This window comes from Strongylocentrotus purpuratus, unplaced genomic scaffold (genome assembly GCF_000002235.5).
Source record: "Strongylocentrotus purpuratus isolate Spur 01 unplaced genomic scaffold, Spur_5.0 spur5_scaffold_16, whole genome shotgun sequence".
Lineage (NCBI taxonomy): Eukaryota > Metazoa > Echinodermata > Echinoidea > Camarodonta > Strongylocentrotidae > Strongylocentrotus > Strongylocentrotus purpuratus.
In genome coordinates this window covers 2,930,347-2,947,562 of record NW_022145601.1, presented here as the reverse complement: position 1 = coordinate 2,947,562, position 17,216 = coordinate 2,930,347, and the positions used below count along the sequence as shown (strand labels likewise).

Genomic DNA, 17,216 nt, shown 5'->3' with positions numbered 1-17,216 from the left:
AGAATACTGCAGATTTGTGATCTAAGAGATATACATGTAACTAGAGAATATAAATTTGAATTTGTTGTATGTGTAAATGAGAGAAAACAAGTTAGATTGGTGAGTGTATTTCTAACATTTATTTATCATTTCTTTATCATTTCCTTTCTTTCTATTAGCCTCTCTGATACAGTTCAGAAACTGGGTATTCTCCAAGATCGGAGAGGATTGGATATTTCTGGCATTGCTTGGAGTCATCATGGCGTTGCTCTCCTTCGCACTGGACTACACCATTCAGAAGTTTCAAACAGGTAATACACCAGTTAACGGTTGTGGGCGCCATTTTAATTTAAGAGTAAACAAATCATTGACCTCTAGAAGTCAGTGGTTCACGCGTAATTAAGATAGCGCCCATGCAAATTTGATGTGAGTGCACAGCGCAGGCAGTGTCATCAATGTTTTCAGATATGCATGTATTGTAGCGTCACTGCCTGCGCTGTGCGCTCACATCATATTTGCATGGGCGCTATCTTAATTACGCGTTAACTAAAATGGCGCCCATGTCTGCGCATGCGCACTGTTGTAACCGGTAACTGGTGTATTGTCCCTCTCTTTATTTTTATGAAGTAACTACATGTATATTCTTCAGGGGAAAAGTGGTTCTTTTATGTACATTAACAAAGACTTGTGTTATGTACATTGTTCAATGATAAAAGCAGTAACCCACAGAACATAAAAACTACCTTGGACTTGCCCCAGAAGTCCCAATTTCTTTCTCTTTCATTTTATATTTGTTTTCACTGTGAAGTACATGTAACTACAGTATATTCTTCAGGTGAAAAGTGGTTCTTTTACGTACATTAATGAAGACTTGTGTTACACCTGTATGTACATTGTTCCATGATAATATAGTGGTAACTCACAGAAAATAAAACCACCATACCTTGAACTTGCCTCAGAAATCTCAATTTATTTCTTATTTATGATATTTGTTCTTCTTTCAGCTCAAGTGCATCTATTCTACATGATAGATGGGAATGCCTTCCTGCAGTACCTAGCATGGGTTGGTTTCCCTGTTGTTCTCATCACCTTGAACTTGCCCCAGAAATCATTATTTTTATCTAAATCATGATATTTATCTGAATCATGATATTTTGTTCTTTCTTTCAGCTCAAGTGCATCTATTCTACATGATAGAAGGGAATGCTTTCCTGCAGTACTTAGCATGGGTTGGTTTCCCTGTTGTTCTCATTGTCTTCTCAGCTGGGTTTGTCCATCTTGTTTCCCCGCACGCCATAGGTAAGGACCACTCTGCTTTTTGTAACCTCTTTAACAGGTGCAAGCTACATTCTCATACAATACTACTCAAGGTGTTCCCAAATGTCAGTGGTACTCAAATAAGCGACAATGTTTTTTTTTTTTTTTTTAAGGGGGAGAAAAATGAAAGGTAATGTTGGAAAAAAGAAAGTAACTTGAAAAAACAGCCATCTGAGGGAGCTGCTTGATTCTGGTGTTAAATGTACTAAGAGAAATAATGTTTCTTATGTTACTGGGTAATCTGTTTCACATGGCTGGTGCAATATGTCCATAATGCTTTATCACAGCAATGGGTGGTTTAGTTTAGATTGACTACATGCATAATTGAGGTAGAATAAACTTTTGTGAGATGGGTTTTCCATAACTTTGCTTTTTGACATCGTTTGTGATGATAGTAATGATAAGATTGATTTATACAGTGCTGCCATCTACTACTGGTATATAAAGCGCTACTGTGCTTTGGTGATAAACTCCTTAGAATGTTACCATACAAACACAAAACCACACTCTATTTAAAGGTTTCTGAACACAAGTGGGTCTTTACCAAAGCATGGAAGACGGCAATAGATTGGGCTTTCCTTTAATATGTCCAATAGAAGGTTGTTTCAAAGCATATTTTGGTATCAAGAATATGTTTTATGAGTGTTTACCTCACAATGCTTGCGGCCATTTTAAGTTTAGGCCTATAGCAGAAAGACAATCTTTTCGTTATAACATATCTTCTTGCTCAAGAACACTTTAATTTTTCAAATTTTCTGTTAGTTTGATTTAACGTTTATGTTAATCTTGATTCAAAAGATAATAACTCATTGACTACTGAATTCTCTCATTCCCAATAAGCTTTATACAAAAACCACCCAGTTCAGTTAGGCAAAGGGTTAACACTCATGAACCTATTTAAATACTAGATAGACAAACTTTAATCATACTTCCTTATACATGTATACTTTTATATCATTAGGTTCTGGTATACCTGAGATGAAGACTATTCTAAGGGGCGTGGTGCTGGAAGAGTACCTCTCGATGCGAGCGTTCCTCTCTAAGGTGGTTGGTCTTGCCACGGCGGTGGGCAGTGGTATGCCCTTGGGCAAAGAGGTATGGAGAAATTTGAAGGAGAAGCAATTATGACTTTTAAGGTTTTATTGCAAATAATCAAGATCCATTTCTATTGATATGTACATGTATGACTCTTGTATCGTTATGTCAAGCATGGTCATGACAAACCATGGAGGATTTATCTTTTTAGTTTCAAATAGGAGTAATAATCTGATTGTAGGGCCCTCAGGGAGAAAAACATACTACTGGTGAGACTTCCCTGAGTAAACAAGGCATATTATTATTGTTATTATTGTAGTAGTTCCAAGAGGCTTACATTTTGCCGCTGAAGTGTGCTCATGTTTAGTTAATTTTTATTATTCTCTAGTTTGGTTCTTATAAACAATTGTCCGTTTCATTAAGATTAGTGAAAGCTCTCTGGTTATGTAACAAAAAAGTACTGTCAGTATAAGCTGTTATATTGCGAATTTGGTGATTTGTTATAGAGTGGTAAATTGAACAACAATTGAAATTGAGCTGGCAATCCATGTGCAAACAAGTTGTGTGTATTAAAGTATCCTGTGTTTGTTAAATATTGCAAAAATGTCTATATCCCTGGAATTCAAGAAAATATCAATGTGCAAAAATATCATCATACACATTCTTTCTATTTATTATCCTTACAAACTTGCAGGGTCCGTTTGTTCACATTGCTAGTATTGTATCGACCATGCTGAGTAAACTGATCGTCTCATTCAAAGGAATCTATGAGGTATGTATGCCGTGCAAACATGAGGTACCCTTTGGACCGTACAATGTACAAATAGAGGTTTTACTATAGGGTCCTTTACATAGTACACTCTTATTCACAATCAGTCACAACTCCTAAAGGGTTCCCACGGTCATGGGATAACCTGGAAAGTCATGGAAAAATGAATTCTGGAGAAAATTCATGGAAAATGTTTTTTATAATTGCCCAAAGTCGTAGAAAGTAATGGAAATTGATCATGGGTGTGGGCCATGTGTGGCTATGGTAGCCTTCTAGTTTGTAGTGACAAGGGGCATGGTATTTGTAAGCTGTTAGGATGCTGCAACCCATACTAAAACTGTACTTTATATCTGGCCATGGAAAGTCATGGAATTTGGTTCTTATATTTCTTTGGGAACCCTGTCCTACTGTATGCAGTAAAATTGATCTGATGCACTCACTTTTGGTCTCATTTTCTGCCTTCATATTTTACCTCATAGTGGGTTCAATCACCTTAACAAATTATTTACAGCTAGTACCGGTATATAGAAAATCGATCTCCAAACTTTACCCTGTATGTTATCAGTTAATGTGTAAGGAATATGTGTAGGAGATTGAAGGAATACTCTAAGATATAAAAGAGAACGAAATAAAACAGCAACAATTCAAATCCATTCTTAGTTTCTTTTGCCTAGTTTCTAAATGTACTGGGTTCGTTAGGCCCAGCCATGTTGTCCTGTGTAATTTCTCTTGAACTTATAAACTCTACCTCTTACATCTTAACTTTCCAGAATGAATCAAGAAACTGTGAGATGCTTGCTGCAGCTTGTGCTGTGGGTGTGTCATGTAACTTTGCGGCCCCTATAGGGGGTGTCCTCTTCAGTATAGAGGTAACGTCCGTCTACTTTGCCGTGCGGAATTACTGGAGAGGTTTCTTTGGGGCTGTGTGCGGAGCGTTTGTTTTCAGGCTGCTGGCAGTCTGGAATAAAGATGAAGGTTTGTCAGTTACTCTCATTATCTGTATGTGTGTAGAAAGGCTGTGTATATCATGGCAAAATCACATTTACACATAAAGCTTTAGTTTAAGTAAGTGATTGAAAAAAATTACCATGCCTTTCCATGCTATAGATTAGCCTTCTCTCTCCTGTATTCAAATCTGTATAACTTGTACCTTAAATGAATTTCTTTGTATAATATAATCACAATCTCATCATATTATGATCAAATCTTTACAACTTGCATTTGAAATAAAGTGCCTTTTAAAACATGATCACAATCTCTCTTGTTATTGTAAAATTTAACTTTAAATATTGATGTTCTTTCAGAAACTATCACTGCTCTGTTCAAAACCAACTTCCGATTGGATTTCCCGTTTGATGTCCAGGAACTGGTTGCATTTGCTTTCATAGGGTGAGATTGAGCTATTTTGTTTTGTGTGTTTTTAAAATATGTTGAGTCAAATGTATTGAAGATTGAAATAACAATCGATTTGCTTTGAACTATTAATCATTTTCTAATGTAAATCCATTATCTTTCTTCCGTCATTATAATCATCATCATTATTGGTGCCGTTGTCGTCTGTCTCTCTGTCTGTCTATCACCCCCCCCCCCATCTTTCTCTCTCTCTCTCTCCCTTTTATCTCTCCTGCTAAAATAATACTGATTCAGTACAAATGCATGAAAAGGCATTTTGAATATGTATTTATTCAACTTGAGAAGATCAAATTTGAGTTAAATTTTTTCATCTTCAAATGCCACTTCAAGCTATTTCTGTATTAAAATTTTGTTAAATTTTCTGATTACTTTCCTGCAGAGTTGTCAGTGGATTTGGAGGAGCCCTATTTGTATATCTGCACAGAAAAATAGTGGATTTTGTCAGAAGCCAAAAGACTGTCAATCACTTTTTACAGAAAAAGTAAGTCAAAAACCCTTTGTGAGTAGGTAGAATGTTTCTTTTGTACCTGCAAGTTTAAGTTCAAGCTGCCTTAGTGCAGATTGGATATCAATTTGCTTTATTTTTAAAATGAGATGAGTGTAAAACAGTGAATTCTTTTATTCGTTTGTTGCTTTCATGGAAGTGGTATCATATAATTTCTACAAATGAGATATATAGATTTTACTCTACCCAGGTGAGGTAAATGGGTACCTGGTAGGAAGAAATTCCTTGAATGCTTGAGCACCTTTTAATGGTAGCTCGGTTAAAGCCAGGTTAATAATATGATTGCAGGGCCCTCAGGGAGAACAGTATTCATACTGATGAGGCTATCCAGGGTAAACAAGACATATTATTATTATTGTTACTATTATTATTATTAACTAGTAATCAAGATTTTGTGAATGATTTGTTGATTTACTGTTTGTTTGGTTGTTTTCTTTCAGCCGTTTGATTTATCCCACCTTGGTAGCTTTTGTGATTTCATCCATCACTTTCCCTCTTGGACTAGGGCAGTTTATGGCTGGCGAGGTAAGTTCTATTTCCAGCTAGTAAATGTTTATAGTTGTTGTGGTAGCAATGATATCCATGATGGCAGTGATGGTGTGGTGGTTGGTGTGTTATGATAGTGATTGTGATAGCAACAATGATGAGGATGAGGTGGAGTAAGGGGAGGATCATCTTCATGATAATGCCGGTGGTGGTAGTTGTGGATGGTGGCAGTGATAAGTGTTGATGAATGTGGTGATGGTGATAATGAAGATGACAGTAATGGCCATACATTGCGATGATGATGATAGCAACATAAGCTTCCTTTATTGTCCCAAGTAAGGATTTGCAATTGGTTTGCAAATGTAAATCTATTTTGTGTTAAAGGGAATATCTAATGCCATTGCTTATGGTAATAAAAAGAGAATAAAATGTTATAAAATAACTTTTGTTATTGACACCATATTCATAAAATCACAAAGTCCTTACTTCCTTTCTTACATCCATTCATCAGTTGACCCAGAAGCAGCAGATAAATGAGCTCTTCAGTAACACAACCCTTGGCAACGATCCTGAGGACATCGAGGAGGAGAACATCTATAAACCCTGGCATCGACCAAACGTCTTTGTCACCTTGGTGGTCTTCATCATCATGGAGGTAAGCCCTTGTTGGCAAGTGAACACTCAGGGGTGGGAGGTGGGGGGGGGGGGGGTGGAATGGTGACAGGATCACTCAACATCATAGCAGCCTCTGCATTGCATAGCAATAGCATTTCAAGAGTTATTGAGTGAGCAACAGACCGGATCTATAAATGGCCAGAAATTTAGATTTAGATTTAGAAATTTAGATATTTAATGTTTTATATTTATTCCTTTGTATTTAAATACACACATACTCTATGAAAATAAATTCATACAAGTATTTGCAGTTGATTCATCTACAGTGTATCTTGGGTAACTGAGCCTTAATTCTCCACCGAGTTAATCATATGTTACGTTTTATATTTGTTTTATAACCATATGTGTTAATCATATTTGAAAAACGAAATTAATGTGAATTGTAAATTAAAGAAGAACCAATTGACATGAATGTATTTGTCTATTAACTTCATTAATCACCTTTCCATTATATTCCCCTCACCCTTGTTTAGTTTTGGATGTCAGCGATAGCTGTGACGCTGCCTGTACCCAGTGGAGTGTTCATACCGGTGTTCACCATCGGAGCAGCGTTTGGACGTCTGGTGGGTGAGGCTATGGCAGTGTGGTTCCCTGAAGGTATCCCTAATGGTGACACTCTTAACAAGGTGGTTCCTGGTGGCTATGCTGTAGTAGGTGAGTTCTTTGGATAGCCTTCTTCTTATTGAATTCCTCCACTTGTCAAAGAACTGTGCTTGTGCACAAAGGAAACGGTTGCACTGTCACAGAGTTGGTGATTTAAGGATCTTGGATCTTGGATTCATTTCCTCCTAAATACTCCGAAGAAGAGTTTTGACTTGAGGTGGTGTAGAGAGGCACTTGAAGAATGGTTGAAGGATAGAAATAGTTGTTGATGATTTTATAAACCCTAGACAATGCTCCACACATATTTTCTTCACAGGTCCAAGATTGAAATTTATAGGATCTATATGCATGCATCTCCTGTTTGTGTTTGTCTAAATTTCTGGGCCTGTTGCATAAAACTTACCATTGATATTACTTTGCCATCAATGGCAACTACCATGGTAACAGGGCTCAACAGCCAATCAAAATCAAGGTTTCCATAGTAGTTACCATTGATGGCAAAGTTATTATCAATGGTAAGTTTTGTGCAACGGGGCCCTGGGGTCACAAGTCAAATTTGGTGACCCACATGCACTGGCCCACATGCACTGGCCCACATGCACTGGCCCACACGCACTGGACCTTTGTAAGTGTTGAGTCCTGTCATAGACTTATGGCGATGAATGACTAGCCTTATCAGTGCTGTTATTTACTTGAATTGTAACAAATATATGAAAAGGTGTTCAATGAAAATGATTATTTTCTCTCCCCAGGTGCTGCAGCATTGTCAGGCAGTGTAACGCATACCATCTCAACATCTGTCATAGTGTTTGAACTCACAGGGCAAATAACACATATTCTACCTGTCATGGTAAGTCATATATCTACATGTATTTGTCCAACTTAAAGCTAATCTTGAACTCAGCTATAGGAATCATATTTTGAGAAAAAATTGCCATTATTTATTTCTGGATCATTTATCCTGCAGGAGATTGGTTGTTTGAGCCGGTGAAATAAACAAAAAATCACAAATACTTACTGGGCATCATCTTCAATGAAACCACAGCTCCCATTTGCACATAGTGACCTGTGTTACGCACATGGTGTCAGGCCCATTTACCTGGATTTCCTTATCTTTCTACGCACATTTTCTACCAAAACTGTTTGGCACATGTCATTTTTTTGTAATCTTGACCATTCAGTGCAAGTTTCGTCGGATTCTGTGAGAATTTATTTTTCATATTTACCAGAACTCAAGTTTATCTTTAAATTGATGTCTGACATTTGATTAAAATGTCCATATGTACTGTGTTGAAGATTGATAATTAAGACTAAGATGATGGCAAGAAAATGAAATTCGAAAATTGGGAGGAAGAGAAAGACAGTGAAATGGAAGAGGTGTTTGAATAAGAACAAAGGAGGAAAGAGAAAGAGGGTTATGTTCAATATATAATCAAAACAAATTATGCTGAAAGTTATCTTTCTAGAAATCTACTGTCATATAAACATAATGTTTGCTTTCTGCCGTTGCCACAAAAAGTACACCAACACTTAACATATAAAACATAATAATAATAGGTGCAATTCATGTATTCTCTGTTTGTTACACTCTCCTTGATTAAAGTTCCTTGATCTAATGTACCACATCTGAATATTTTTTCTTGTGACTTACCCAATTTACTGACTGTTACAATATATTTGTCCTGTCCAGATTGCTGTGTTAATTGCCAATGCTATAGCACAGCTGCTTCAACCATCCATCTATGATAGCATCATACGCATCAAGAAACTCCCGTACTTACCTGATATTAGCCATGCTGGATCTAAGTAAGTAGAGTGTGTGTTTGTAATTTGTGTTTTTACTGACGTATATCAATCAGATTTGATTATTTACGTCTGGTGACCGACCTTTAACGTCACCATCCAAAAGACGTAATTCAGTCTTGGACTGGGGTCTGCCGAGTCACTTTGTAGGTGAAGACAGAGAGCTGACCGTACCGCAGACATTACCACTAGACCAACTCGTATCTCCTGATGTAAAAACTTTTTTTTAAAGAACATTTTTCCATGGATTATCTTTGAAATGGAGTGTCATTGAAGAAAATTTCAGTATATTTTTTAATATCACTGAAAATGCTATCCATGGTCAGTGCTTCTGAGAACTTTTTTGACAAGCTGAACCCTTATGTGGTATGGAAACTTATACTAGGACTGTCAGAATTGTTTCACTATTGTAACAAAACATTAATTTGAAACATTTGTGGAATAATTAGGGCCCATGTCTTCAGTGGAAAAAGGTGCTATGTAAATTGGAACTAATTTTATTCTTATGACTAAATATGATGTTTCTAATTTTGTCTCTTCAGGACATACAACATTTTTGTGGAAGACATCATGATACGCAATATGAAATTCATATCCTGGCTCTCCACCTACAAGGAACTTCAAGATCTACTCAACAACTCATCACTAACATCCTTTCCTCTAGTAGATGCCCCAGGTAAGATGTTATAAGTTGTATAGGTGGTGATGATGGTGGTGGTGGTGGTAGTAGTGGAGGTAGTGGTAGTGATGATGGTACTGTAGTAGTTATACAACGAACTTCAAGATCTACTCAAGGACTCATCACTAACATCCTTCCCTCTGGTAGATGCCCCAGGTATGATAGAAGTAAATTATTGCAGTTTAGTTGCAGAGGTAGTGGTTGGAGTTGTGGTTTTTGGGGTGGTGGTTGGGCTTGTGGTTGTAATGGTAACAATGGATAAATGATACGAGGCACTCAAAGCTACTCAACAAGTCATCATTTTTACTAGAATATGTCCGGGACAATTGGTATACATTACTGCATATTATTTGTAGATGGGTGGTGATGATAATAGTGAAAGTATGAATAGCTGTGATGATGATTGTGATGCTTTTGGAATGTATTAGTTTCAGATCTACTCAACATTTCATCATTGGCATCCATCCTGTGTAGATGACCCAAAGGAACACATCAGCTCCACCAAACCATCTCAAGATTCCCATTCACACCACATAGAGTCAGTGGCTCTCATTGGCTCTGTTCAAGGAACAGAACTTGCCTTGATGCTGGAGAAGAAGACCGGTTGAGCCAGACGGATCTTTGTAGGTACCAGAAGTAACAGTGCTGCAAAGACATTGCTAGACCCTAAACCTAACTCTCTCTCTCTCTCTTTTTCACTTTTGTTACACCACACACACACAGAATCCATAGTTCTCATTGGCTCTGTTAAAAGAACAGAACTTGTTTGATGCTGGAGTAAAAGATTAGTAGAGCCAGATTGATCCTGATTGCTACCAACAATAACACGGTGCTGCAAAGACATTGCTAGACCCTAAACCTACATGTAACTCTCTCTCTCTATTTACACCACACACACACACACAGAATCCATGGTTCTCATTGGCTCTGTTCAAAGAACAGAACTTGCCTTCATGCTGGAGAAGAAGATCGGTGGAGCCAGACGGATCCTGGTTGCTACTACCAAGAGACGGAGATCACAAGGTCAAGGTCTAGGTCTAGATGGGAACCCGGAGGCCTCGGGAGAAGAGAATGTCCCAGTAGTGGAGTTTCACAAAAAGGTAGGGACAGAGATGCACTGTAGAATACGGTTCTAGGACACCTACCCCCTGGACATCCACCCCCTTGGGGCTTGTTGTCCTGAGGCTAGTTGTCTAGGGGGTAGTTGTCCTAGGGGGTAGTTGTTCTAGGGGGTAGTTGTCTGGGGGGGGGGGGGGTAGTTGTCCAGGGGCTAGTGCTGCGTCAAGGTTCAACGTATGACTATTGATATGTTTCTCTAGTGAAGTGTCCAAAGTATCTAATGTAATGCTACTACTTCATGCCGGTAGGAAATTTGCGCTATACAAATATCTTATTATTATTATTATGATAATGCCTAAAGCTCTTGAACTTCATGATAGAAATATGTTAACCCTTTGAATACTGAATTCTGTTATTCCTGTTGAAATAGTGAAACATGATGAATGTTGAAACATGAACAATCCGATTCCTGTAGGCAATGGGTTAATAAAGTGTAATGTATCTTGTGTTTATCTTCTGCTTCTCCTTCAGCCATCATCAAATGAGAGAGCTGTTAGTATCAACCTCTCACCGGTTTCCGAAGGTAAATATTAATAATAATAATATTCAGGTTTTATATAGCGCTTATTACAATCACTAAGCGCTTCCAAACTTGGAGATTATAACCCCGGCTTTAGCTGTGCTGCCATTACGAAGCTCTGGTTGTTGTTGTTAGATTATGTTTTAAGGCAATTCAAAGAATTAATAAGAAGTATTTGTGATAAAATGGGAATATCACTTTCTCTCTTGAAATGTTCTTGAGATTTTTTTCTTTCTCTGAGTTGCATTTCATCCTACTGCTCATTTTAGGAGATCCATAGAATCCAGGATTTTTTGTTTAAAGGAAAAAATTGTGATATGGTAGTTTTTAACAATACTGTTACAGAGTGTGCCACAACTGATCTTTACATTATGTTATTGACATGTATACTAGTACACTAATCAGTTTCATTATTAATTTTCTAGTTATGAAAATATTTTATTATTCTTGTTAAATGCATAATCAAACAAACTATTCAACATCAAATTCTAGATTTGAATATGTTTAGCAGCATGCCAATAATTGTTGGATCTGAAAAAGAGTTGGTGAAAAAGTGATTCATATTAATATGGTCTTTTGTTGTTGTAAAAAAAAAAAATCTTTGTGTTATGGTATCATCAATAGCTGCAGTTGTAAGAAACTGTAATGATTATTTGTGTTTTTTACCTCTTTTTTCTGAATATTTTGATATAGATAAACCTGAAACATCCAAAGGATTTGAGGTGAGTTTTCTCCTTTTATATAACTTGTTTGTTCTGTTGTCCATTAGGGGCATATTGGTACATACAGGACTGGTGTATTTATTGAAATGTATAGTTTATGAGTCATATTGTGAGGATCACATTGATGTCTGATTGTATTCGTCATGGAATTGGGTTCACTAATTTCTGAGTGTCAATGTGTTTTTTCATTGTTTTATGTCAATATGATCATGACTTTTTCTATTTTTACTGTGAGAATTGTCGATAGTAATGGAAGGGAAGATGATTTGCACATCTATGTTTCCAGGACAATTTTCACATTCTGTGAAGAATTTAATTTGAGGTAATCAGTCGAATCTGAAATGAATTTGCATTTGGAAGATTATGACTTGCTCATTTTTCACAGAAACTTGTTCGCTCGCTTTCGAACAGTCCAAGAAAGGTATATGGAAAATTTTACCCCTTTTTCACTGATTTGTCCATGTTCTGCTGCACTGTTGTTCAGAATTGCAGTTCTGTTTTTACCCAACTAGCATTTGTCATAGTGACAAACTTGTGTTTAATTTTCTGAAAAGATATGCATATTAATCTTTTGAGAAGAAAATTAATTTGTTTTTAGCAGCTATGACATTCTTTTAGAATAGAGTAGCTTGCTGTGATATAATTACAAGTACAATTGACAAATGGTAACATATACTTGTATCTAATTGTCTATTGTCTCCAAGTTTGCATTGTAACATACAACATAAAACACAGCCACATGTGAAAACACTTTTTATTAGTACTTAACTTAAAAAAAAACATCATCATCAACAAAAACAACAAAAACAAAATCAAATAAAAGGTAGGTAGGTAGGTGATGATCTGCATGAAGTAGTTCCATGAAATATGCCTATCAAACCACACATAGGAAACTTAATTTGTTGGTAAATATCTAGTAGATGGGAATCTATATTTCCCATATGTTACCAACCACATCTAAGATTTCAGTTGATCTGATGATAATGATATCAAGCTGATAGCCCTACTACTAACGCTTGAAACGGACACAAGTTAAAATGATTCTTCTATTTTTTAAATTTATTTTCATAAATCCCTCCTTTAATTCAGAAATATTTGGTAATGAATGGTACATACCTGAAATTGCCCAGAAACAGGTGTCATTGCAGGGCATTAGAATCCAGAGAGTTGGAACTAATGCCTTCTGGTTGAAATCTGCAAATTCAACATTCAGTTTTTCTGTTTTTCTGCAAACTAAATCCTTTATCTTACACCTACACTACCATAACCATAAAGTGAACTGTATAACGTACATTTTTACAAAACATGATGTCAGTTTATTTTACATCGATTAATGGGTCTAAGGAAATAATTATCTGTAGGTGTATATGCTTTAGTACCTCTTTAAGATTGACATAGCTACAAATGTAACGTTCAGGACACACTGTTCAAGATATGCATGCAAATAGGTTTCATAAAATGACCTACATATTGTATGATCACCATGTAAATGTAGTATGTACCGTGTTAGATATTGTGCAAATTTCTTTGATCCCTCTATGCATCTCCTTGCAACTCTACTAGTGTACATTGCATGTATATAATAGATGTTTGTGTATTTTTTTCCAGTTCTTCAGCTATTGCACCTGGTTAATATTTGCAATATCTGAAACTTAGTCTTTTAGATGCATAGTCTGTTAAGAGCCAGAAGGGCATTAACTCATATACTAGTACACAGAGTTAAGATCCTTCTTACTCTATGCAGACTATGTGTATAACTATCCTTGTCTTGATGACTGTTATCAACTTGTCATGGTAATGTAAGATTGTGATGTAAGTTGTTTTGTGCCAAATATCTACCCTACACGTTGGATAATACATTAAAAAGACTAGATGAGGTAACATCATTTTTCTAGATTTGATAAATGTTTTAGTATATAAAGGTCAGTCCCAATAATGATCCTGTTGTTGGGTCAACATGTTTGATTTGTTCCTTTTCTGCCTTTTCAGACTTTCAGCATCCAAGTCAACATTTTAAAGTTTTTGAACAGTTTTCATTAAAGATTGAAAGTGTCGTAGATAAACTGATAACAAATAAAGTTATATATTACTGAACATAGTACATGTGAAAATGGCAAGAGTTAAAAAATGTCTTCCTTATAAAAACAGTGTACAATCTTTATTCCCCTTAGAATATACAAAGTATAATTGGACTGGACTGTCTTAGATAACTGAAGGATTGTCGTAGAAGTCTACAACTGTGCTGTAATTTTAAAATCAAGCAGAAAACATGGATTTACTTTTCCCTCCTCTCCCTCCCCCATCATTTACATATAGATGCATGTACCTATACATGTTCTTGTTATAGAAAGCATCAGTAGATGAATATCAAGTTTGTATTATCAGTCGTGGAAATGCATGATCATTGTCTTTAAAATGTTTGGTTGTGGTGGTAATATTTTGTATTTGACATGCATGTGTTTCGGTGGATCTTGCTTCTTTTATTTAGGGTGCATCCTCAAATAGTTCCCCCACAGCATCCCTAGACTATAAACGTGCATCAGTGTTTGGCAGACAAATTAGATTGGTGAGTTTGTGCTTGATGTTCCTTTGTTTTGCATCTTCCGCGCCTCTCATCATTATCATCATTGTCATTATTATCATACATGCAATCATCATCAACATCATCATTGTTATTAGCATTATCATTATCACCATCATCACATTACCATAATAATCATCTTCATCATCATCGTCAACAACATCAGCAGCAGCATCATCATCATCATCATCATTATCACCATCAACATTGTCATCATCATCATCATCATCATCATTACCATCATTATCACCATCATCATTGTCATCATCATCATCATCATCATCATCATCATCATCATCATCATCATCATAATCGTTGTCATCATCATCATCATCATTGCTATCATCATTATTATCATCATCAACATCATCATCATCATCATCATCATCATCATCATCATCATCATCATCATTACCACCACCACCACCATCATCATCATCATCATCATCATCATCATCATCATCATCATCATCATCATCATCATCATCATCATCATCATCATCATTACCACCCTCCCGGCTCTCAAGAGACAAACGCATATCACCAAGCTCAATCATAATTATTATTTACTCTAATCTCTTAATTTTTGATTATATCAATTGCAAATACTAGAAATTATCAGCATATAATCAATTATTGCTATATTTCATAGTTAAAAGAATACAATTTGAAAATGAAGGCTCTTGTACATTGGAATGGACAAAACAAAATGTCTGGAATTTTCCATGTTTCTAGCTGTTTCATGGTATCAATGATATTGTCTAGATAGAGTCACTTCATATCGTGCCCATATGTACAATTGCTTTTAATCATTCACATTTTTAACCATATTTATAACACTTGTTTAAATTACTTCATTATTTGAGTCATGCCTATATACAATCACTATTTCATCACTCACTATAGCACTCTAGGCTATTTATAGTTATGATGCTTGTGTGATAAAAGAGTTAACACTTTTTCTATACACATAGGCATATGATGATAAACTATAATACGAATTTATTTCAATCATGGAAATTGATTTAATGTTTAGTGAATCCAACAATCTGCATATACATGTATTTTTTCAGTGCACACATAAATCATGCAAAGCCTTTACTTTCTTTAGATGGATGTAGCTTTTTTTCCTCTTTGAATTAACTCATGTGAGACATGCCTTAAATTCATGCAGTGGTATATTTATTGACATTAATGTAGTGTACTGGCATATTTCATAACTGCCCATTCGATAGCTAGTATGTTGTTGTTGTTGTTGTTGGTAATAGTTTAATGGCATTCATTCAGTATTGAATATATACGCCATAATGTCTTCAATTTTATAAGAAAATCAGTTATATATATAAGAAAACTGAGAATAAAGATTTGTAATCATATAATTAATTAATAGCTAGTATACTATGAATGTGATGAGATTCATTTTATATGTGCTTGTAAAAGCTCTGCTGAATGTCTCACACATTTTTCAAAAATTTATGAATTTTGTTTTCACCTTCACAGTTGCAATAATCCATTAGTATCTTTGATAATTCTAAACTACTCTATTTTATGCCAATAAACTTGATTGAATGGTTAATGTGTTGTAAATGTACAATTTTGCTTCTAACAGTCCAACACATGTACCTCAGTCTGCTAGCACTCTATACAAATATAGAAAAGAAGGAAACCAAGGTTTTGTTTTGAATTCAAAAGAGATGAGAGATTATGTGTGGGGTTGTTTTTCCGGGAAGTGTTGTGACTTGTCCCCCACAACGTTGCCTCTTGCCATTCATCTACATGCAAGTTTCATGCAACCTATTACCACACTTTTGTTAATAGGATGTTTGCTGTGCCATGTCTGAAAGTCATTTTTTCTGTATAAACGCTACCTCAGTCACACTGCCGAATGGACTCCAATCCAACTACCGTAATCCTTGAGTCGTTCTGTTATCAGGCTCATCAGTGCGACTGGGCCATGGCCTCTGGGTACTGGGCTTGTTGTATTCAAGTGTAATCAAGTAGTTTTCACTTTAGCACTGCTTTTTTTTCTTTCTATCTTTCTATTTGGTTGATAAATTATGTGTGTTTCTATCTTCTACTCTACTACTAGAATTCACGGAAAGTAAGTAGCTTTGTTGATTTCTGGCCTATAATCAAATATATATATTTCCTTTATGACAAAATTACAATGAAAGAATGCATGAACACTTCATGCTATTATCATATGTGCATGTATGGAGTGTGTACTTGCTTTGCATGGCTTTCAACTTGGAAACATAGTATTCAGTCATGCCCTGAAAAATGTATTTTAAGTTTTTCTCTGACAAAACGAATGTAATATAAAACATGCAGTGGTGAATCCAGCAATCTTATCTGAGAGGAAGGGGGGGGGGGGGGGGAGATGTACAGATACATGTTTACAAACGTTGCATGTAGCTCTATCCCTGACATGCTTCATATTGATTGCCCAAAAGGTTGAAGGGTATTTTTTTTTTTTTGAAGCAAAATGTTTCAACCAGTAACATGATACCCTTCTTTGGGATCATAACCTCCTGCCCCCTTCATCCCCTCCAGTAAAACTCCTCACCCCCTCACCCCCTCCCAGAAGGAAAAGTATATAACTGTATATATTAACCCCCTACCATAAAAAAGAGAGAAAATATAGGGAGAGTGAAACGATCCTTGTCCCTATCACCCTACCCCCCAATAGGAAAATGTGTTTCCCTTTCTTTTTATGTCATATGCTTAAATGCCTGCATGTATACTTAAATATTGGATTGTGCTTGGTTGCTTTTTCTGCATTAATCTCTTAGTAAAATACATTTACATCATACATGTAAATATACACATCCCGTGCAGGGCTCCAGTTTCCAGTGGGACGTGTTCATCGGTTTGTTGTATTTGCATTACTCTTTGTATGGATAAAAGTATACCAGTAAACATGCAAAGGTGCATGGTAATTTTTATTTACTGGGTATGCGTGTATATGTGTATGTATCTGTCTGCTTTAGCAAAATTAAACATGAAATTT

At 36.0% G+C, this 17,216-nt stretch overlaps 1 protein-coding gene across 5 annotated transcripts in view; it reads left to right on the top strand.

Moving 5' to 3' along the window:
• The window catches only part of LOC588292 (chloride channel protein 2), a 33,992-nt gene that overhangs the window by 2,392 nt on the left and 14,384 nt on the right, over window positions 1–17,216 (top strand). For 2 of the 5 annotated variants that reach the window (XM_030986534.1, XM_030986538.1), the window contains exons 3-20: window positions 159–290; window positions 1,150–1,278; window positions 2,258–2,391; window positions 3,026–3,103; window positions 3,871–4,075; window positions 4,405–4,489; window positions 4,893–4,994; window positions 5,459–5,543; window positions 6,016–6,159; window positions 6,653–6,833; window positions 7,535–7,632; window positions 8,473–8,588; window positions 9,128–9,261; window positions 10,171–10,364; window positions 10,855–10,906; window positions 11,597–11,625; window positions 14,114–14,191; window positions 16,296–16,307. In XM_030986534.1, coding sequence (XP_030842394.1) covers window positions 159–290; window positions 1,150–1,278; window positions 2,258–2,391; window positions 3,026–3,103; window positions 3,871–4,075; window positions 4,405–4,489; window positions 4,893–4,994; window positions 5,459–5,543; window positions 6,016–6,159; window positions 6,653–6,833; window positions 7,535–7,632; window positions 8,473–8,588; window positions 9,128–9,261; window positions 10,171–10,364; window positions 10,855–10,906; window positions 11,597–11,625; window positions 14,114–14,191; window positions 16,296–16,307 — 1,988 coding nt within the window. The remainder of the gene's footprint in view (window positions 1–158; window positions 291–1,149; window positions 1,279–2,257; window positions 2,392–3,025; window positions 3,104–3,870; window positions 4,076–4,404; window positions 4,490–4,892; window positions 4,995–5,458; window positions 5,544–6,015; window positions 6,160–6,652; window positions 6,834–7,534; window positions 7,633–8,472; window positions 8,589–9,127; window positions 9,262–10,170; window positions 10,365–10,854; window positions 10,907–11,596; window positions 11,626–14,113; window positions 14,192–16,295; window positions 16,308–17,216) is intronic. The other 3 variants (XM_030986536.1, XM_030986535.1, XM_030986537.1) reach the window with 2 other exon arrangements.